The following is a 20,952-nucleotide window of genomic DNA, read 5'->3' as shown; positions in this document are numbered from 1 at the left end:
TAGGCTGACCGCGGTGGCCTGGGCCCCTGTGTGTGAGTCCCTAGCTGAGAGGCAGATGTCACAGAATAGGTGGATGGGGTCTCCTTTCCACCCCTGACCTTGGAGCCCAAGGGGAACCCTCTCCTGACCCACCCAGAGTCCCAGTCTGGGCATAATGGGGAGTCGGGCATGGGGATGGGCACTGGGGATGGGTGAGGGGCCCCTAAAGGGAAGAGCCTCTGGCCAGAGTTCACAACATGCTTCTCCAACTCGACCTGCATCCTCGAGCAGGAGGATGCATCTCAGTGAGCCACACAGTCACCCCACCTGTGAGGGGGAGGCATGGACCCCCGCCCTGGCTGCCCCCCTCAATATGGGGAGAATGGTCGGGATGTGGGGGGCCTGCATGTACCCACACATGTTTATGGGACACATGGGGTGGGCATGCTACCAAGCCTCTGGACAAAACCAACAACTAGAGTCTCACTAGATCCTCATGCCTCCCAGAGACTGAGAACAGCCTCAGCTGCAGAAATAGACTTCGCAGGCTGAGCCTTGCTGGCTCCCCCACACGGGTGCTGGGGGCATGGTGGGCCCCCCCAGGCAGAAGCCTCACCCCTGCAAGTCACACTCATACCCAGTTCCCATGGGTCAGTGGGGGCGGTTGGGGAGGGGGGCATCCTCCATCTTGTTTGTAGACCAGCAGTCAAGGCTCAGAGAGGGTGAGTGGCTTGCCTAAAGCCACACAGTTGGAGGCAGGGTGCCCGGCCAAGCCCAGTCCACCTCCAGCCGTCCACTCACGCGGGGACCAATCACAAGCAGCGCTGGGCAGCGTGGATTCCAGGGGGCACCAGTCTCCGCTGGGGACCCAAGAGTCCTCGGCACATTCCCGAACAAGGGAGACCAAAGGGGTGTAGGCCCCGTGCCACCCACATCTCTCAGGCCTGCGGTCCTGGCAGGCGCTACCCCTGCTGCTGACAGCAGCAGAAATCTGAGCCCGTGAGGGTTCCAGGGGAGTTCATGAACCGCCCGGCAAGTCGCACTGGGGCATGGCCAAGTTGGATGAGGGGCCCTGGCGACTCAGACATCCGGAGTCCCGCAGGGCCCAGGAGGGGATCACGCTGTGGCCAGACTGGGGGACAAGCCAGGGGCCTCTGCTGGACCCTTGCCCGATCACTGCTCTAGCCCAAGGGCTAGAGGGACCGGCCAGAGCCGCAGGGGACGAGGGAGAGGATGGTTGCCTCTGGCCACAGCACTGCTGTCTATCTGAGAAAGGAGGGGCAGGGCCCCAGGGGCTGGCCAAGATCTAGCTCCAATGTCAGAATGTCAGGTCGCAGCTGGCAGCTGAGGGCGAGTGTCCCAGCCCTCCTGGTGGCATCAGGGAGGTAACAAGAGGGAGCTCAGCAGGAAGGCCTCTCCTGAATGTCCGGGTGTCACTGTGCTGCTGAGTGTGGGGTGTCCCTGAGGGGTTCTGAGTCCAGTGGGGTCATTCCCTGGTGGAGTGCCCCCCCAGGGTGGGGGTTCAGGGTGCCGTTGGCGGTGTCCGTGTCTCAGTGAGGTACCTGGTTCTTTCTGCTAGTGCAGGTCTCCACCAGCTGACCAGCCCGCGGTACAAGTTCAACTTCATCGCGGACGTGGTGGAGAAGATCGCGCCGGCCGTGGTCCACATAGAGCTCTTCCTGAGGTGCATGAGCCCCTCCCAGCGGCCCCCCATTCTAGCCCTAGGGTGGGCGAAGCCAGGTGCACGTGGTGCGGGTGGGCCTTGTGGATATCCCTCTCCCCCTGGGGAGGGACGCCCCTCTCTGCCTCTGGTCTGCTCACCAAGGGGAGCCCCCCTGGGCTGCAGGTTTGCTAAACAAGGGTGTCCCATGGGGGAGGGGAGGGGGTGCGTGTCTGAGCTGGGAAGCACCACTGCCCTGGAGCCCGATCGGCCGTGGAATCCTGGAGTTCCCTCCCAGCGCGACATCTACTCCCCAAAGAGAAGACACGGGCAGCAAGACGTCTCAAGTTAAGAGTGCTGCTTCCTTCTGGCTGACCTCACGTGTTGGCCCCTATGTGCGAGGAGGGAGCCGCCAAACCACCCTGATGAGGCGTGCAGGGTCTGAACCCCTCCACACTGATGGGGAGCAGAGGGAGCCAGGCCCACGTGCCCCAGAGTAGACGGTCACCCAGCGGCCTCAGTCCAGGGTGCTGGGGCCTTGTGTGTTTGCACAGCTCTTTCCCTGGGTGGTGGAGGTGGGCTGGTGTTGAAAAGCTGGCACTGAGGCCCAAGGGCGTCCCTGGGGGGGCGGTGCAGGGCAACAGGGCAGAATCACTCAAGCCCTGATCGCTGGCCCCAGCACAGGGCTCCCTGCTCACTGGGCATGGCATTTGTGCAGTGGGAGCCCTTGTCATGGGGCGTCACCGCCCCCCATCTCTGGAGGGCAGGAACTGTCTTCACCCCTGCTGGTGCTCCATGGGGCCATCAGCCAAGTCCCCTGTCAGAACAGCAATGCCCTTGAACCTACTGTGCGCTCCAAGCCCTGGTGGCTGCTGTGCCAAACTGTGTCCCAACAGCCTCAGTGAGTGTCCACCTCTTAGAGGAAAGAGCCAGGCACAGGCAGGACTCACCCCAAGTCAGGACCGGGGTGGTCCAGCCCTCCTTACTGACTGACACCCTGCACTCCAAGGCCCTTTCCACTCTCACGCATGGCTAGGTTCTCATGCTAGGCTTTGAGGTTCCCATTTCCTGGGTGGGGACCCAGGGCCAGGGATCCTCTCCAGGCTCCCAGAGCTGCTGAGGGCCCAGTTAGAATTTGACCCCAGGTCTCTCAGGCCCCAGAGCTGACCCCTTTCTGCCCTTTCTGCAGGCTCCGGACCCCGAGACATGTCATTGAGGAAATTACAACTGGACACACTAAGTGGCACGTCTCTGGCCTTGCCAGTGGCTTAGATGGGGCCAGTGTCTTTCTAGAAGGCTCTGGGCACCGGGCTCCGAGCCAGCTAATTGCTGACTACAGCCCAGCCTGGTCAGATGGTGATACCTTTGCCACATCAGACTTGGAGGCCCATGTCCCAGGGGGCGGGTGGGCAAGACCAAGTGGGCCAGATCCTAGACACAGATGAGATGCTCATGGAGCCTGGGAGCCTCCACTGTGACCCCTGACCTGAGGGGAGGAGGCCGCTGGCTGCCTCGGGCCCCTCCTGCAGACAGTGACAGCTCTGTGGGCGCAGGAGGAGGTCAGGTGCAGCCCCGCCCAGGGCTGGGCAAGGGTGGAAACTGAGCTCAAGCATGCACAGAGGCTATGGTCCCCCCGGGGCCCAGTGGCCCGGCTGCCTGACCCAGCCCAGTCCTTCGTGTCCCAGGCCACGGCATCTGCACACGTAAACACACAGCCTGCTCCCACATAGGGGGATCGTGAGCACTAAATCACTTGTGTCTGGCCCGGAGCAGTTGGTAATGTGAGCCTGCCACTGGTCCTGCCCACGAGGCAGCCTTTCTGCACTCCCTCACTTCTCTGAGACATCCCCCCATCTCTTGTTCTTTCTCCCCTGCACAGTCCCGGGCCCTTTGGGCTACCCTTTCTCCCTCACCTCTGCTAAGCGGCCTCAGGCACTAAGGACCCGCTCCATCCAGGCCCCTCTGGAATGGTGGAGAGGGTCCCGAGCTGTGCCTGGTGTCCCTCCTTCCTGGCATCCTGGCCTTGCCCCGGGGTTCTCTCGGCTCTGGGGAGGCTCGGGCATTGTCCTGCATCCATGAATTCTGACCTCAGACCTTTAGATCGCATGAACGGAAGCAGACGCCTGTCTGAGCGTGCACCGTGCCTGCCACGGTCCAGTGTTCCCTGCCCTGAGTCCCCTGGAGGACGGTGCCGGTGCAGAATTCACGGAGTGGAGCCTGCCACAGGCACTGGGGGAGCACACTGGGATGGCACACGCTGCCCTGTGCCATCTTCTTCCTGTGTAGGCTGATCGTCCTCCCGCCCGGGAAGTCACCCCCATGGGGACCTGCCGCAGGACAGCCCCCGCAAAAGCTATGTGCCCATTAGTGCCAATAGCCATCCTGTTTGCTGAGTGACTTCCTGCCTCCAGGCATCACACTCAGCAGGGTACAGTCCCCGTTTCCTAGCTGGGAAACTGAGGCCTGACCCCAGCCACGCAGATAGTAAGTGGGATGGTTCCAAGATTAGAGTCCTGGCCTGTCTGGCTCCGGAGCTGAGCAGTCAGGGCTGAGCACGCCTGCCTGTCCCAACAGGCCTAATGCGCATGGGCCTCCATCTCCGCCCAGAAAATTGCAAGTCACAGATGGTCATCCCCTCTGGCTGGCTGTGAAATGAGTCCAGGAGTCAGTGAGCTGGCCAAGGCCACAGCTGGAGGTGGCAGAGCTGGGGTTGGCCCCAGGCCCGGAGACTCCAAAGCCATGATCTTTCACCCGACGCTGGGCTCTGCTCCCCAGCAGCTGGTGCATGGCTGCAGCTGGCCCTGTGTCTAGGTCCCCTAGGTTCCTGCATCCAGGTCCCCGCGTCCAGGCCCCGTGTGCAGATTCCTGTGTCCGGGCCCCCGCCCACCCTGACTGCCCGCATGTGCTTACCTCCCCACAGACACCCTCTGTTTGGCCGAAACGTGCCCCTGTCCAGTGGCTCGGGCTTCATCATGTCAGAGGCTGGCTTGATCGTCACCAACGCCCATGTGGTGTCAAGCACCAACACTGTCTCTGGCCGGCAGCAGCTCAAGGTGCAGCTCCAAAACGGTGACAGCTACGAGGCCACCATCAAGGATATCGACAAGAAGTCGGACATCGCCACCATCAAGATCCACCCAAAAGTGAGTGTGTGGGGGGCACCTCCCCAGACCCCAGGGCCCAGAGCTGTGTCAGCCCAGCCTTCCTGGGGGGCACTGGGAAGAAGGGGCCCAAGTCAGATCAGAAACAGGGTGTAGGCCCCCCACCCTGCTTCCCGGAGCTGCCAGGTGCAGGCAGAGCTGGGCTGCCATGCTCCTACCATTTTCACAAAGATGGGCATCCTCCAAAGCCCAGGGACACTCCCAGTGTCCCTCCTGGGCCTACTGCGGGAGATGCCACTGTCCCTGCATGGCCACCAGAGGCTGTGGAGAGCACTGGGACATAGGCCCCTGGTCCCCCTATATCCAGTCCCCCCAGCTGGCTAGGCAGCCCCCAGCGGGGCCACCATCATCCCCCATCCATGCCACCGGCTGTTCCAGAAGGTCCCACAGCCCTTGGCAGAAGGGATGTCAGTGTCCTTCAATTTCAGAAGGGAAAGGCTCAGAGAGGTTAGGCCACTTCCCAAGATCATGCTGACCTAAGACAGAGCTTGTCCAGTGTCGTACTTAGGACCATTGGACAGGGCCGCTACAGGCCAGCCCCGCCACGAGGTCGGCAACCCGTGAGGCCGTCTGTGCTGGTGACTTTGGCATGACCTTGAATCTGGCTTCTGCTCTTTCTGAATGAAACCAGAGAGTTTTGGTGATAATGAATCGTTTATGAGGAGTTTCCTTCTTACCTGATGGAGGGAGAAGAGATTTACCCCAGCATGGACCCTTCCCCACATTTGACACTTTGACAGTAGTTACTGAGCCGGGGGACGCCATGCCTGTTCTAGGGATAAGGGTAGTCAGGCTGTGTGTGTGTGGGGGGGACAGTATGCTCAAGGACAGGCCGTGGCAGTATTTGCAGTGAGGCTCCAGGTAGGAAATGCTCTTGGGCTTTGTGGGGCCTGAGCGCTATGTGGACACCTTCCAGCTCTGTGGCAACCACAGGTGATACAAACACAGGGTTGTGTGCCAATAAAACTTTATTTACAAAACACCCCAAGGGCCACAGAATGCAGCATACCCCCTCCTTCCCCCACCGAGGACCCTGGGTCTGGCTGCTGCTAGGTCTCTCCCGTTCCCAGGGCTGTGGCCGAATCCTAGGGCGGGGTGCACCCCGGCCTTCCTCGGGGGCCACAGATTCCGGTGGAATCAGTAAGGCCCATGCACCCTGGTGCCCGCAGGCACCATCAGCAGCTAACACTTCTCCTTGAAGCAGGATCTGCCTCTCGGCCCCTGAGAGATCAGGTTGAGTTGAATCAAGGATTCCAGCAGTAGGGTTCCATGTCCTCACCTGGGCTCCAGACTTCCTGCCGGACTTTCAGTCTCACGCTTTAATCTGTGTGTGATACGTTTTGGATGGTATTCACAGAGCTCATCAGATTTCAGAGGGACCTGTGACCACCGAACCACTAGGCTCCATCACCTCAGAGGCCATGCCCAGCTGGACCCTCCGGGCACCCTCCCTGTGTGTGACCCCTACAGCTGCCTGGGGAACCCATGGTCAGTCACAGAGCAGCTGAGCCTCCATTGCAAGGACCCTGGCCTGGGTCTCTCCTACTGTGGGTCAGCTGGAGGCCAGCCCGGCCTCTTTCTGAGTTGGCGACTTGCCTTGGCCTTGGCCCCTGACAGCTCTGTCCAGCTGCTCCCGCCATCCTGGGACCACCCCGCTGGGGGCCTGGCGTCGATCTGGCTCTGGCCCCAGTGAAGGCTGACAGCTGAGCCTCCCTCCCCATGTCTCCCCTCCAGAAAAAGCTGCCGGCACTGCTGCTGGGCCGTTCTGCAGACCTGCGGCCCGGCGAGTTCGTGGTGGCCATCGGCAGCCCCTTTGCCCTGCAGAACACCGTGACCACAGGCATCGTCAGCACGGCCCAGCGGGACGGCAAGGAGCTGGGCCTCCGGGACTCAGACATGGACTACATCCAGACGGACGCCATCATCAACGTGAGTCCCTGTCCCCAGAGACTGACCCATCACTTGGCACTTCCGCTTGCTACCACGCTCCTTCTTTAAGTTCAGCAGATCTCGGGCTCCCTGTGACTTCTGCACGGGGGTGCCAGGTTTGCCAGAGGCATTAGAAGCTGCTGCCCTGAGCTGAGACATTCAGAGATGCAGATTCTCTGCCCAAGTCACCCCCAAAACCCCAGCATTCCTTTTGTTGCTGTTATTATCGTCACTGTAGCTCACAGAGTGCCAAGCCTTGTGGGTTTGCCGAGCTCTGGGCCCTTCTGGAAATGGGAGCCTTTGCAGAGGCCCCTCGTGGCTGAGCCTGGAGTGAGCCTATTAGTCTGTGTGGGGTGCACAGGTCACCCCACAGCCATCCATGTGGCCTCTAGGGCCTCAGCTCCCTTACCTGTGAAATGGGGGTGAAGTGAGGCCTTTCCCTGCCATTGGGGGTGAAATTCGATGACCCATCTCTGTGCCGGTTGGAACGAGGATCAGAAGACAGAACTTCAGGCACCCTCGGGTGGGCTCAGGGCTCAGCTCACATCAAGTTTCCTCCCCTTGCAGTACGGGAACTCCGGGGGACCACTGGTGAACCTGGTAAGTGTCCCCAAGGGCAGAAGCCTCTATTTTTCTGGGGCTCTGCTCACATGACAGCACAGCCTCAAGGCAGGGATGGAACCCTAAAGAGGGGCCTTGGATCTGTACACCCAATGGCTGGGCTGGAGGCCCGGGAGGAGGATGTGTCCCCATGCACATGCTGCCCTGGCCTCCTGAGGCCCCCAGAGCAGCTGGGCTGCCCAAGGAAGGAGGATGACCCAGAACTGTGGCCAGGCAGGGCCACGGGCTCAGTAAGGACCTGGGGCAGGGGACACACAGGTCAGGCTTGCTCACTGTTCTGGGTCCCCCATTCTTGCATTTACGTGTGTGCTGAGGGGTATCCTTGTCCTTTCCCAGTCCCCTTGGGCCCCCCCCCCCAATGATCCCATGCCCACCCTGGGTGCCAGGTCAGGCTCATTCTCATCCCAGGTGAGATTTCTAGAATATACCAGGAGTTCAGGTCAGAAATCCATTCAGCTCCTGGGGCCCCAAAATCTCGTGTGCCATCCCCACCCCGGGAGCTCCTGTCCATGCTGCAGTGTGTCAGATGTGAGCGTGCCCACATGACATGCAGAACAATGAGGGGATTCTGGAGGAACCCAGGCAGGGAAGGCTTCCTGGAGGCGGGAACACCTCATTTGGGCCATGGAGAAGGGACATGCAGGAGAAAGCGAGTCTGGGGAGAAGGCACAGCCGGAGTGGGAGGGTTCAGAGGGTGCTTCACCCTGTCCCTGAGCGGCCTGCAGGCGCTGAGTGGGAACCACAGCCCCAGCATGGGTGTTCTCTGTGCCTGGGCTTCATGCTGGAGGACGGAAAACGGGTGCACACAAGGCTATGTCTGGTGACCCAGGCTGTGGCATTGAGGGGGTGCAAGGTAAGTGTGGAGTGGGAGGCCAGTTCCTGGGGGACAGAGAGGGTGGGGGACTGGGGAGCTGTCCTGGCCACACACTCCTAGCCCCACTTCTAGAAGGATGGATGAGAGAAGCTCCGGTCCCAGGGGCCTCATCACCCCCTCCCTGGGTTGGGGGTGTCCTCCTCAGTGGGCACTACTTGAGGGGCAGACCATGAGCTCCCTGAGCCAGGGAGAGGACGGGCCGGGTTTGGAGAGAGAAGTGAGGTGAACCCCAGAGGGCCTTTCCAGGTCAGATTCAGCACTGCCCTGGGAGCCCCTCCTCCAGGGGCAGTGATGACCGGCTCGGCCCTGGGAGCCAGGGGTGGACACAGTACTCGGTACTCGGGCTCCGGGGTGACGGCTCTTCTGACCTCCCCGCCCAGGACGGCGAGGTCATTGGCATCAACACGCTCAAGGTGGCCGCCGGCATCTCCTTCGCCATCCCCTCCGACCGCATCACGCGCTTCCTCGCAGAGTTCCAGGATAAGCACGTCAAAGGTAGAGTGGTGCTCTGGGGGCTGCTGAGGCTGGGAACCCCTTCCTTCCCTGCCCACCCCATGCCCGTCCTGAAGTCCCCAGAAGCCCGTACCTCTCAGCTGTGGCCTCTGTCTTCCTCCCCTTACCTCTTGGCCCCGGGCACCCCTGTCCCTCCCGATGCTCCCTTTCTAGCGGGGAAGGGAGGGGTCTCCCACCCACCTCCCACCCACCTCCCACCTCCCACCTCCAGTGGCTTGGGCCACCAGGCTCCACTTCTCTGGGCTGCTGCAGACAGAATTGGTGTGTCCTTCCTCCCTCTCTCCCTCCTCCCTTCCTTCCTTCCATCCATCCACCTATCAACCCACCCTTGCCTCTATCCACGCATGCACCCACCCACCTATCTACCCATCTGCCCTTTTTCCCACCCTTCTACCAGCCACTCACCCGTCGCCCCTCCCTCCTTCCTTCCTACCACCCGACACTCTGCTCATCCCCAAGAACTCCCCCTTTCCGCCTGCTGGTCATACAGCCTGTCCAGGAGGACAGTCTCTCCTCCAGGGGAGTGGAACCCAAGCCCCCAGTCCTTGGAAAGCATCTTCCACTCAGCTCCATCTCCCTGTCCACGTAGGGATGTCCGGCTCTCCCTAGCCAGGCCTGGATGGCCGTGAGCACCCACCTGAGGGGAGGCTTAGGCCAGGCATGGCTGACTCTCCCCAGTGAGGGCCTGCCCATCACCTTCTTAAGGTTGGTGGTCACAGCTGCCTTCCAGAGGAGGGTCCTATGTCTCCTGATCTCAGGAGCTGTCCTGTTGCCCTCCACTTTCCTGCCTTTCATTCTAGCCCAAGTGAATGTCTCCCTCCCACCATTTTGTATCCCGTGCCCACCTGGCCAGCGTCCAGACCTGGGCCACTCCACTAGTGCCACCTTCAGATTGCTTCCATGTCTTCTCCCAGCCCCTTCACCAGCAGTTCACTGAGAGCAGGGGGCTTCCCCATGCTTGCCTGATCCTCCAGGATCCCACCAGCCAAGCGCATGGAGCCCAGTGCAGCCAAGACCAGTGCCGTGAGGACTGGTCACGTGAAGAACCCCTGTTGAGAACTCCATTGGGCTCATCGGTGTCCCTCATGTGAAGATGGCCTGGAGAGCCAGTCTTCCCTGCAGAAGCTGAACGTTTCTTCTCTTGGACGGGTGGGGGAGGGGCATCTAACCCCACATCTTTTCTCCTTGGCTGCTAGGAAGCTCAGAACTTAACCCAGGGTTGCATCTTCCTACCTGTCATAGCCTTGGTGCTTTCTCTAATAACTGAGCTTTTCTAGTGTAATTATCCTCCCCCATAAGGGTGTCCTTGACTTTGGCTCCCTTCCAGGAAATTGGTGGCTCTGCCTTTTGTACAGACTGAGATGTTGGGTGACTATTTGTTAGAAATCAGATGATAGCATCCCCTGGCTTCTTGCCTCACTTCCTCTCCCCTCTTAGAACCCACCAGGGGCCAGCAGGGCCCATTCCTTTGTTGGGCAGAGACTCTCCCTGTCAGTGCTGACCTCACCCCAGACACCCTGGGAGACTCAGCCCCTGTCCCCAGAGCTGTCTCCTCCCCCAGGACATGTGGACTGGTCAGAGAGCCCAACAAATCTTAGCTGGACGACTGAATCTATAATTTAAAGCCCTTCTGAAGTTGGTGTTCGCTTCTGCTGTTTTGTCTTAATAAAATCATCAAAATACTTAAACCAGGTTAATCTAAAGTTCTTTAAAACAAGGCATGCTTAAGTTAAACCAAGGAGACATTAAGGGGAGTTTCTTGTTCCTGTGTAGGGCTATGGAGCACAGAGGGCTCCGGGGGTCTCTGGAGGGGAGAGGGAACACCATGATGGTCCAAGGGAACCTCAGATTCAGGCTCCAGGAGGGTTTGGGGGTTCACCCCCGGGGGCGTTTGGGTCAGTGGGGCTGGGTGGTTATGGATGTCAGGCCCTCTGTGAACAGTGGGGTCCCATCCAACCTGGGGAGTGGAAACATGACTTGTCTCCTGCCCTGGGGGTCTCTGTGGCATGTGTGCCCAGGGAGAGCTGTGGGGAGGCACTGGAAAGCACATTCCCTGGCCTCCAGGATCGGGCAGACTGGGGACACCGGCGGGTGAGATTGTTTCCCCTGGACCAGGAGGCAGCAGCCAGAGGCACGGGTGTGAGGGGACAGCACCCATGCTTGGAAGCCCACTGTCTCTTCTCCAAGGTGCCGGAGGCTCTCCTGAGCTTGGCTCGCCCCAGCCCAGCAGTCGGGACCAGTGGCAAGCGTTCCCTGGCTTTGTGAACCACACACCAGTCCCTAGCATGTGGAACAGGAAACAAAGTCAGGCCCCCCAGCCCACCACCTCCAGGCTCCCAGCCCAGCATGCGGGACCCTCCACATTTGAGTGATCTCCCTGTGAAGGAGGAGATGCAAGGTTGTCTGCTGACCCAGAAACTCCATCAGGCCACCGTGCCCCAGCCCTACTGCCCAGAGTTTCTGGAGAAGCCACATCTGGCCAAACCTGCTGGTTCTGGGGTGTGCAGTGGGCTTCCAAACAAAGGCCCTAATGGGATGGCTTCTGCCTCACAGGGGGCAGGACTGCACCTTGGCCTGGCCAGGGTGCTGCTCACGCACAAGCACTGGAAGCTCAGGCTCCTTCCTGTTCTGAAGCGTGACCTTGGGGCTCTGGGCAATGCTGACCAGGGGCCAGCACCAAGGCTTCTGCCCGGGTCTTTTTCCTACCTCTGAGGACCTCACCCTAACTGTGGATGAAAATGCCATTTAGGGAGTGACTCCCAGATTCCAATCTCCAGCCTGGCCCCATTGCGGAGTGTTACACCAGGTTATGCAGCTGCCTTTGCTTCAAAGACCCTTCCCAGCCAAGGGGTCCTTTCAAAATATAGGGCAGACCATGGGCCCATCTCTGCTGGGAAGTGTCCTGGGGCTGTACCTGCTGGGGGTAAACACCAGAGCCACCAATCCAGCAGAGCCGCCAGCTGGCAGCTTCCCCTCCCTCCCCACCCCCAAACCTCCTAGCCTCCTCTCACTCGGGGCCATCGATCCCAACCATCGACCATCGATTTTCTGTGCAAAAATGTCAGTTGAGATTTTGCCCACTTTAAAAAGTTGAGTTGTTTGTGTTTTTCCCAGGTTTTGAGAAGGGTCTGGATGCATTCTGGATGGGAGCCTTTGTCAGAGAGATGAGCTGAAATGTCTCCTCCTGCTTTTCATTCTCCTGATGGAGCCTTCAAAGAGGGGTGTTTTGTCAATTTCTATGAAGTCTCCATTGCCAATTTTTTTTAATGTGTGTGGAATTCTATCTAAGAAATCTTGGCTAGCCAAAGGTCAGGACTATATTCTACGTTTTCTTCCAGCAGTTTACTTTCTGAGGTCTTCACATTAGGACAATGATGCATTTTTAACTAATTTTTTAAGAGTGCAAAGTATGAATCAAAGTTCTCCTTCTTTTTTTTTTTTTTTCTGCCTTGGAGAGTCAATTCCAACATCATGTGTTTTTCTCCACTGAATTGCTTTTGCTCCTTTGTAGAAAGTAGAATGAGCCCTTTCTGTCCCAATTGTCTGTCTGTCCTGAATATCACCTCTCTGCTGTGTTTTCAGGTCAGGCGACAACAGTCCTCCCGCTTTGTCCTGCCTCCAACATTGTTTTGGTTTTGCATTTCCAAATGGATTTTAGAATCAGCTTATCAATTCCTGATTTCGATTTCAATTGTTTTAGTTGTTCAATGTTAAAGTTCAATTTCCGATTGTTCGTTACCAGGATATACAAGTAAAGGTGATTTTCATATATCAGTTAATCATAAGAGATCCCATGATGTTGACAGATTATGCTGGTAGGAATTCCTGTGGGTTCCGTCAGATTTTGCACACAGATGGTTCTGCAGTCTGCGCACAGAAAGAGTTTTGCATCTTTCTTTCCAGTCTAGATGCCTTTTCTAGACTGGCTGGAGTCTTCCTAAGATATTGAATAGGAAGGTGGTGAGAGTGGATGCCTGGCGTCCTTCTTGCCCTTGGGGGAGAAGTCTCGAGACTCTTACCCACAAGTAGGATGCTCACTCAATGTCTCTTGAAGGTGTCCTTCATCAGATGGAAAAAGTCCCCTTGAATTCATAGTTTTTCCTAGGAAAAGATGGGGTTAGAAGATTTTGTCAGACACTTTTCTGCGCCATTTGAGATGATGGCTTTCCTTTGTAGTCTGTTAATGTGAATTGCGTTGGCTGATTTTTGAATGTTAAACCATCCTTGCATTTCTGCGATAAAGCTCCCCCATATTGATGTATTGTCATTAGTATATATTGCTGGATTTGATTTGCTGAAAATGTTTAAGTGTTTTTTGCAGCCATCTTCATGAGGGGTGTTGGTCTAGTATTCTTTCGCAGTTTTGGGTACAGGATGATGGTTGGGTGGTTTTTAGGAAGAACACCCCTCCTGTGCCTCTTGTCTGTCCTCAGTTCTCTGCTATAACACAGCTTCACTTCTGACATTCTGGTGACCAAATGCAAAAGGATCCCCTGCACCAGCAGTCTGTCCTACCATTTCACCCAAGTCTGGCACTGTCTATGTGGAGAGGGTGTCAGAACCCGTGGCTAAGGTTGCACAAAACCACCCCCACTTCAGGTGCCAATTACAAGTCCAGCCTTTCGTCTGTGCTTCTGGCCCACCAGCTGGAGATGTGGGGTTCCCACAGCCTCCTCCTTGGTTTTGATCATTTGCTGGAGTAGCTCACACAGCTCAGGAAAACAGTTTACTTGCTACATTGTCAGTTTGTGTGTAAAGAGGTAGAATTCAAGAACAATAGGAGAGGTGTACAGGGTAGGTCTGGGAAAGGACAAAGAGCTCCTCCATGTCCACCAACCTGAAAGCTCTCTGACTCTCCCTCTTGGGGTTGTATGGAGGCTTCACTGTGTAGGCATGATTGGTTCAATCACTGCCATTTGTGATTATGTTCACCTCCAGTCCCTCACCTCTCCCCAGAGGTGGCATGGAGGTTGGGGCTGAAAGTTCAACCCCCTAATCACATTGTAGGCTTCCTGGCAACCAGCCCCAACCTTAAGGTCTTCTCAAAATCACCTCAGTAACATACACTTGGGAGTGGTTGAAAGGGGCTTGTGTTATGAGTAACAGAAGACACCCTTTGCACATTTATCACCGTGAGGCTATTTCAGGAGCTGGCAGCAAACATATGTCCCCAGAGTGCTTGTCACAGGGAATTACAGAAGTTTTAGGGGCCATGTGCTGGGAACCATAAATGAAAACCAAAACATATATTTCTTATTATAAATCACAGCATCACAGAAGTATTCACTCATTTTCAGTTTTCCAGAAGAGTTTCTGCAAAGCTGATACTATTTCTTTCCTAAACATTAGGTAGAGTTCTCCCGTGGGACAACCTGGCCCTGACATTTTCTTTGTGGGAAGATTTTTAACTACAAAATAGAGATGGGGCTTCTGCGGTTATCTGCTTCTTCTTGAGTGAGGTTTGGCAGTTTGGAAAATTCAAGAAATGTGTGCATTTTATCTGAGTTGTCAAATGTGTTGGCATCCAGTTTTTCATAATTACATCTTTTTACCCTTGCAATACTGTAGCCTCTGTGGTGATGTCTCTTCTCCCATGCCTGATCCTGAAATGGATAATTGTCTTGTCTTTTTATTTTTTCTTCTTTTGGCTAATCAGTCTGGTTGAATCCTTATTGATTTTATTGATCTCCAAGAATAAGCTTCTGCCTTTCATTTATTTTCTGTTTTGAATTTGTTTTCTATCTCATTGATTTCTAGTCTTTATTATTCCCTCTCTTCTGCTTACACTGGGTTCATTCAGTCTTCTCTTTCTAGTTCTTATGGTGAAAGCTGAAATCACTGATGTGAGACCTTTCTTCTTCTCTGATATTGGCGCTCTGGTACTATTAATTTCCCCCATGTGCTGCTTTACCTGCACCTCACAAATGTTGATATGTTGTTTTCTCATTTTTATATAGTTTTAAATACTTTCTAATTTCCTTTTTGATTTCTTCTTTGAAGACGAGGTATTCAGAAGTGTGTTATTTCATTTCTAAGTTATTGGAAATTTTCTAGATACCCTTCTATTACTGATTTTCATGATAAGCCATTTTAATTATGTTGAGACTTGTTTTGTGGTTCCAAATATGAAAATGTTATTTCTGGGGCTGAGACACCTCCTAAGTCACAGACTGGCAGAGCCAAGGGGATAGAGCTGCCAGCTTGGGAAGTTGTGTGTTTAAGTCTCCCAACTGGAGGGCTTGGCACATGGCCAGTGCTCACTGGGCATTACTGGCTAATGTTATCATTTATGGGGAAGGCAGGAGAAGGTAACAAGTTCATATCTGAACAGGCAAGTTTGGGGAGCCTGCGAGATGGAGGCTGGAGAGGAGACCTCCAATGGCTGCTGGGGTTTGGGTGTGGGGTTCAGTGGCAGAGCAGCTGTGGGAGCTGCTGTGGTTGCATGGGGCCTGTGGGCAAGGGTGAGCAGGAAGTCACCAGACTAGGCAGGACATCTCTGAGCCCATCAACAGCAGCCTGGAGGACAAAGACGGTTCTATGCCTGTGACCACATGGGATGGATCCTGCTGCTTTTTGCTCCTGGGGGGGGTTCCCATCCCACCTGGCCCCTCAGGGAGGGCAGAGGCTTTAATAGTACCTCTAACAGGGTCCTGTCATGTTTTGTTCCCAGATTGGAAGAAGCGATTCATCGGCATACGGATGCGGACCATCACATCGAAGTGAGTGTCTGAGGATGCAGCCTTGCTGCCCATCCACCCTCATCCCTCCCCTCTCCTCCCAGACCCCGCCCAGCTATGTCCAGCTGCCTACAGGTGTTTCTGTGGGCCAGAACACTCAGATTCCCAAGCCTCTGCTCAGGCCAGCCCTCTGCCTGCAATACCTTTCCCCACTTTGTCTAATAGGTTCCTTCAGTTCCCTCAGGAATCCATTCAGGTGCCCCTTCCTCCAGGAAGCAAGCCTTTGTGGCTACCATAACAAATTACCATGGACTTGGTGGCTTTAGACAATAGGAATCCATTCTTTTGACATTCTGGAAGTTAGTCGTCCAAAATCAGGGCATCAGCAGGTCAGTGCTCCCACTGGAGGCTCTGTGGGGAGAGTCCTTCCTTGCCTCTCACTGCTTCTGGGGGTTCCAGGTGTTTCTTGGCTTGTAGTCACACCACCCCAATCATCCACACGTGGCCTCTTTCTCTTATAAAAACACCAGTTCTTGGATTTAGGTCTCACCCTAAGTCAGGATGACACTACTTAGATATCCATAACCAATAGAACTTTAAAGACCGTATTTCTACACAAAGTCACATTCTGAGGTTCTCAGTGGACACGAATTTTGGGGGAACACTGTTCTACTCCCCTTGAAACTCAAGTGGGAGGAGTACCACCTTTCCCCCCTGTATAACTGTGCTTCCCTTCAAAGCATTGCACTGGTCCCAGGGGACAGAATTACCTGTTGTGCCCTGCTCCCCTCAACTTTGAATCTGAACTCCTTGGGAGTGAGAACTGTGTCCTACTCATTGGTATCACCTCTGTAGCAGAGTGGGTGGCTGGAAACACTGATAGTAAAATAAAGGGTGGAGTGTGAGAGGGAGAAGGAAGGGAAGCAAGGCGAGAAAAATTTGCCAAGTCAAGTCCAAGGATTTGGAGAAGGAGGAGGAGCATTGTGCACTGTGGGGAGAACTAAAGCATGCTCAATTGATTATACCCTCAAAACTATACAGTCCCTAAAATGATCATTCTTCCCATTTAATCAACTCTTAATCTAGAAATTAAATTTGACAGCCATTTGTAATCCAGACCAATATACCAAACTTTCTATTAAATGTGTTCTTTCTTTCTGTCTTTTCATCCATTCACCCATCACACCATCTGTCTATGCATGCATCACACCGTCCGTCCATCCATCCATCCACCCATCTCTCCATCCATCCATCCATTAGTTCATCCATTCTTCTACCTTTCCTTCTTTCTCATCCCTCCTTCCACCCACCCTCCCATCTATCCAACACCCTCCCCTATCCACATTTCTAATCAACCACCTTCAGTAGACTTTCTCTTGAGGAGCCCATGTCAAGTGGGCAACACTGAGAAGAACAAGTGACAACCCAGAGTGGTCAGTGGTAAAACAGAGTAGTGTCAGGGTCCAAAGGAGATGCCTCTTCTGGCCTGGGTGGTTGCGGGGAGAACGGCAGAGTTTTGTGCCACAGAGTTAGTTTAGAGGCTCAGAAAAAGTGCATTCATTGTGAAACTTCTTTTTCAGTTTGGTGGAAGAACTAAAGGCCAGCAATCCAGACTTCCCATCAGTCAGCAGTGGGATTTACGTGCAAGAGGTTGTTCCAAACTCACCTTCCCAGAGGTAGGCCTCCCTATGGGAAGCATGGACACTGGACAGGAGGAGGGTGGGGTTTCGTGGGCATGAGGCCTAGGGTGGGCCCACTTCGGTGACCTTGCATGACCTTGAGCCCCGTCCCAGCACATGACATGGCACAGAAATGGCAGGTGGGATTCTGGTCTATCACCTAAGCCAGAGTCAGGCTGGAGAGATGATGTACCCCCTTAGAGAATTGGCAGTGCCCTTCCTTAGCCCAGCATGTCCTTTCCTTTGGGTCTTGAGAGACAGAGTACTGGAGAGCACCCCCCTCCTAGAGCTCAAACCCCAATCCAGCCCAACTTCCACCAGCGCAGTGGGCCCACCTGGGTCTTCCTATGCCTGTTTCCCCATCTGCAAAATGGGCAGTTGGCCTACTCTTCCTCCACTGAGGAGGCTTTGTCAAGATCAAATGAGACAAAGTACCATGTTCTTTGAAACTGCCAGAGAACAGCTGACTGTCTGCAGCACCATGAGCTGAGGCAGCCCATGGAGTGCAGATACTTCATGCTTGTACAGCTGATCCAGGCCCCAGCTCTGTGTCTGAGTGGTGGGTGGGCTGCAGTTAGCAGTCTTCATAGAGATCCCCGGAGCTGGAGGTCGTGCTCGGGGGTCCGTGAAGGGCGAGGGCAGGGAGTGGGGTAGAGAGGAGCCAGGCAGGCCGGCCTCCAGCCTCACAGGGCCCCCTCCACCAAGCAGGACCCCTCTTCCTGTTTTCTGTGGTGCTGCTTCAGAGGTTGTATGGGGAGAGGTGGACCCTGGAGCACAGGTGCTCGGTCCGCAGCTGGCCTGTAGTAGAGTTGTTGAAACATAGGTCTGTGAACCAATGAATAGCCACCAAACTCAGTCCCCTTATTCAGGGTTTCAGCAGTTATGGGGAGGGACCATGGGCAGGCTTCCTTAAGAGCCAGAGTGGTGGGCTCAGTGGCAAGGGTGGCCGCTGCCAACCAAGGCTGCCTAATGAGTCAGCCCTCACTGCAGCCTGGACCTTGGAATCTGCAGCGTGTTCCCACGTGGGACTGTAGAGGTGGAAACTAAGGCTCAAAGGGGCCAAGGCCTGCCCTGCGGCAGCCCAGCCAAAAAGACTGCAGCCAGAACTTGAACCCAACCCTCATAATGTAGAGAAGAAGCAGGCTTACAAAGCACTAGCCTATGGTAGGACATGGGTTTCCGGCTGGTATAAACACCTTGCAGTCAGGATGTAATTCTTACCCATTGAAGTGATTTTTCTTAAACCACTCCTGTTCGATCAGATTGTCCCCTGAGCGGGGTCTGGGCCTCGCAGGGATGTGCGGTGACTGGGTGTCTCTCCATTGGCAGAGGGGGAATCCAAGATGGCGACATCATTGTCAAGGTCAACGGGCGCCCTCTGTCAGACTCGAGCGAGCTGCAGGAGGCCGTCCTGACTGAGTCCCCTCTGCTGCTGGAGGTGCGGAGGGGCAATGATGACCTCCTGTTCAGCATCGCGCCAGAGGTGGTCCTGTGAGTGTGGGAGCCCACGTCGCTGAGTGCCAGAGCCTGCATTCCAGGACAGGTGCTAACCCAGAGGTCCCATCCAGAGCTGCTGCCTCCCACAGGGTCAGGACGAAGGACCATGGATGGTCCTCAACAGAGCCGCTGGCCTCCTCCTGGCTGTCCAGGGGCAGAGTCACAGGCAGGGTTTGGCCAGGCACCCACCTCAGCCTTCGGGAAAGTTGGCTTCCAGATCACAGTACCACGGGGCAGCAGGATATCCCCCTCATACAGATGCTCCTGAGGGCCACCTTCCAAGTGCCCAGGATATTTTGAACATTCCTTTGGAGCTCCCCGCAAGTCCCAGCCTTTACACCTGTCCAACCTCTGTCTAAATGCCCAACCTGCTCCTACCCCACCCTCCCCTCCGAGTCTCCTGCTCAGGTCAGTGCCCCAACCCATCCTCCCCTTGGAAGGCCTCCCAGCTCCTGCCCCAGACCCCATGGTGCCCATCACACTGAATGACCAGGGCTGTGGCATCCACCAGCTGGAAGCCCTGGAGGGCGGCCATGTCTGACCACCTTGGGGAATCAAATGTGGGCACCTGGCTCAGAGCAGGCCCCGAGGGCATGTCCCCTGGCTTCCCAAGCCAAGCCCTGTGGCTGGTGATGATGTCACCTTCTGGGGTGGAACAGAGACTGGCCAGGAGCAGAGTGTCTGACACCATCTGGAAGGCTGCTTGTCCCCCGCCAGAGGTGACCAGAGGGTGCTGGGCAGAGGATGCCTCCTGACAGGGGTGGGGTTGCAAGGACTGAGCCGGCTTCGCCTCCCCTGTGCTGCTCTGTGCAGGGGCATGGACTCACGGAATCACCCCTAGAGCGGCAGGGGGGCATGTGTGTGTTGAGGTGTACATGTGAGCTTTGCTGTACAATGGATTCCCTGTGTTGCTTGTACTGTATGTTTCTCTACTGTATGGAAATTAAAGTTTACAAGCACATGGTCCTTAGCCAGCAGGGGCGCTCCGGGAAGCCCACCCCCACCAGCCACAGCTTCTCTTGAATGGAGAACTGACACATCAGCCCGCTGAGGGCCAGGGGAAACCACGCTGAGCACAGGGGCATCGGGCCAGCTCCCCAACTTTCTCCTGGTCTGTGGTCTCAGGCAAGATGCTTTCCTGCCCTGGCCTTATCCTCTTGCGGGTGTAGACAGGACGCAGATAGCACCGCCCCCAAGGCGGGAGGTGGGGGGTGCTTGAAAAGGTGCCCGGCTTGCAGCGAGCCCCAGCTAAGCCGTGCTCCATATCCCCCAAAGCTTCTCTGTGTCTGCTACAGGTCACCTCACCCAGCGATGGGGAAACAAGGCAGGAAGAGACAAAGTGGATTGCCCAGGACCCAGCCGGGGGCAGGGGGCATTGAGAGTTCTGACTTGCCCAGGGCAAGCGCTTGCCCCCACCCCCGGGGAAGCAAGTGGGAGTGCCAGGGTGAGGGTGAGGGGCACCTAGCTGATCTGAGAGGGAGAGGCCCAGGCCTGGGTTCTGGACCCTCGAGTCCAGGAAGATAGAGAACTCCCTGATCTAAGCCTCACAGGGTAACAGGGTCTGTCCCCAGTGAGCCGTGTGACCACTGGCCACCTTCCCCTTAGGGAGGGGTGGACAATTGCCAGTCTTCATGCCCTTCCACACTTTGAGAGCCTGAGGCTTGACAGGTCCAGATTTAAATGGGCCCCCCACAGGGAAGTTTTGGAAGGTGGCCTAAGCTAGCGTGGCAGCAGTGGGAATTCCGTGTGGTACCTAGAGGGGCTCATGGGACATTCCTGGAGATGGGCATACCAGGCATCTGTGAGGCTGCGCGTGTGTGCCCCGCGGTGGGCCAGTGAGATGGGGAGAATCAGACCAAAGGGCACGTGGCATCCACACCCAGAAAAGGACCAGGAACTGTCGCAAGCAGCTTTTAATGAGGACACTGTGCTGTGGTTCAACACCCCAGTTTCGCAATCCTTGGGCTCCAATTACCATGTGCACTGAGCACTTCTCTCCACACCCAGGCTACCATGAGGCTGCAGGTCTACTGTGGGGGGAGTGAGGTCCTTGCACCCGGCTGGCCTGTGCAAGGCTTAGCCACCTTGTGCTGTGCTGAGGAAAACCCTCAGGCTGGGGGGCAGAGAGCCCCGGGCACATGAGCTACCACGGATAGCGAGCCCACAACTGTCCCTTGCAGCTGTAGGAGACCTCAGAGGTGGCAGAGGGGTGGGTTGCAGGCAGGGAACCAACATCCCTGGCTGTTGGGGATCTCGGGCATTTCAGGACCTTGGCCCCAAGGTCTGCACCTGGGATGGACTGGGCTCCCTGAAAATGGCCTCAGTGGCAATTAAACTGTCAGCCTCACCCCTCCCCAACTGC

General features: G+C 56.1%; 1 protein-coding gene across 3 annotated transcripts in view; it reads left to right on the top strand.

Moving 5' to 3' along the window:
* The window catches only part of HTRA3 (HtrA serine peptidase 3), a 28,940-nt gene extending 9,366 nt beyond the window's left edge, over positions 1 to 19,574 (top strand). The window contains exons 2-10 of one of the 3 annotated variants that reach the window (XM_059380117.1): positions 1,564 to 1,663; positions 4,560 to 4,782; positions 6,535 to 6,729; positions 7,297 to 7,329; positions 8,066 to 8,203; positions 8,605 to 8,719; positions 15,408 to 15,456; positions 16,995 to 17,090; positions 18,423 to 19,574. In XM_059380117.1, the coding sequence (XP_059236100.1) occupies positions 1,564 to 1,663; positions 4,560 to 4,782; positions 6,535 to 6,729; positions 7,297 to 7,329; positions 8,066 to 8,203; positions 8,605 to 8,719; positions 15,408 to 15,456; positions 16,995 to 17,090; positions 18,423 to 18,588 (1,115 nt within the window). In that variant the 3' untranslated portion in view covers positions 18,589 to 19,574. Of the gene's footprint in view, positions 1 to 1,563; positions 1,664 to 4,559; positions 4,783 to 6,534; positions 6,730 to 7,296; positions 7,330 to 8,065; positions 8,204 to 8,604; positions 8,720 to 9,651; positions 10,424 to 15,407; positions 15,457 to 16,994; positions 17,091 to 18,422 lie in introns of those variants that run through there. The other 2 variants (XM_059380125.1, XM_059380129.1) reach the window with 2 other exon arrangements.
* Positions 19,575 to 20,952: the final 1,378 nt, after the last annotated feature.

The sequence above is a fragment of the Mustela nigripes genome, chromosome 1 (assembly GCF_022355385.1).
Source record: "Mustela nigripes isolate SB6536 chromosome 1, MUSNIG.SB6536, whole genome shotgun sequence".
Lineage (NCBI taxonomy): Eukaryota > Metazoa > Chordata > Mammalia > Carnivora > Mustelidae > Mustela > Mustela nigripes.
The sequence above is the reverse complement of the archived record's forward strand: the minus strand, read 5'-3'. Positions and strand labels throughout refer to the sequence as shown.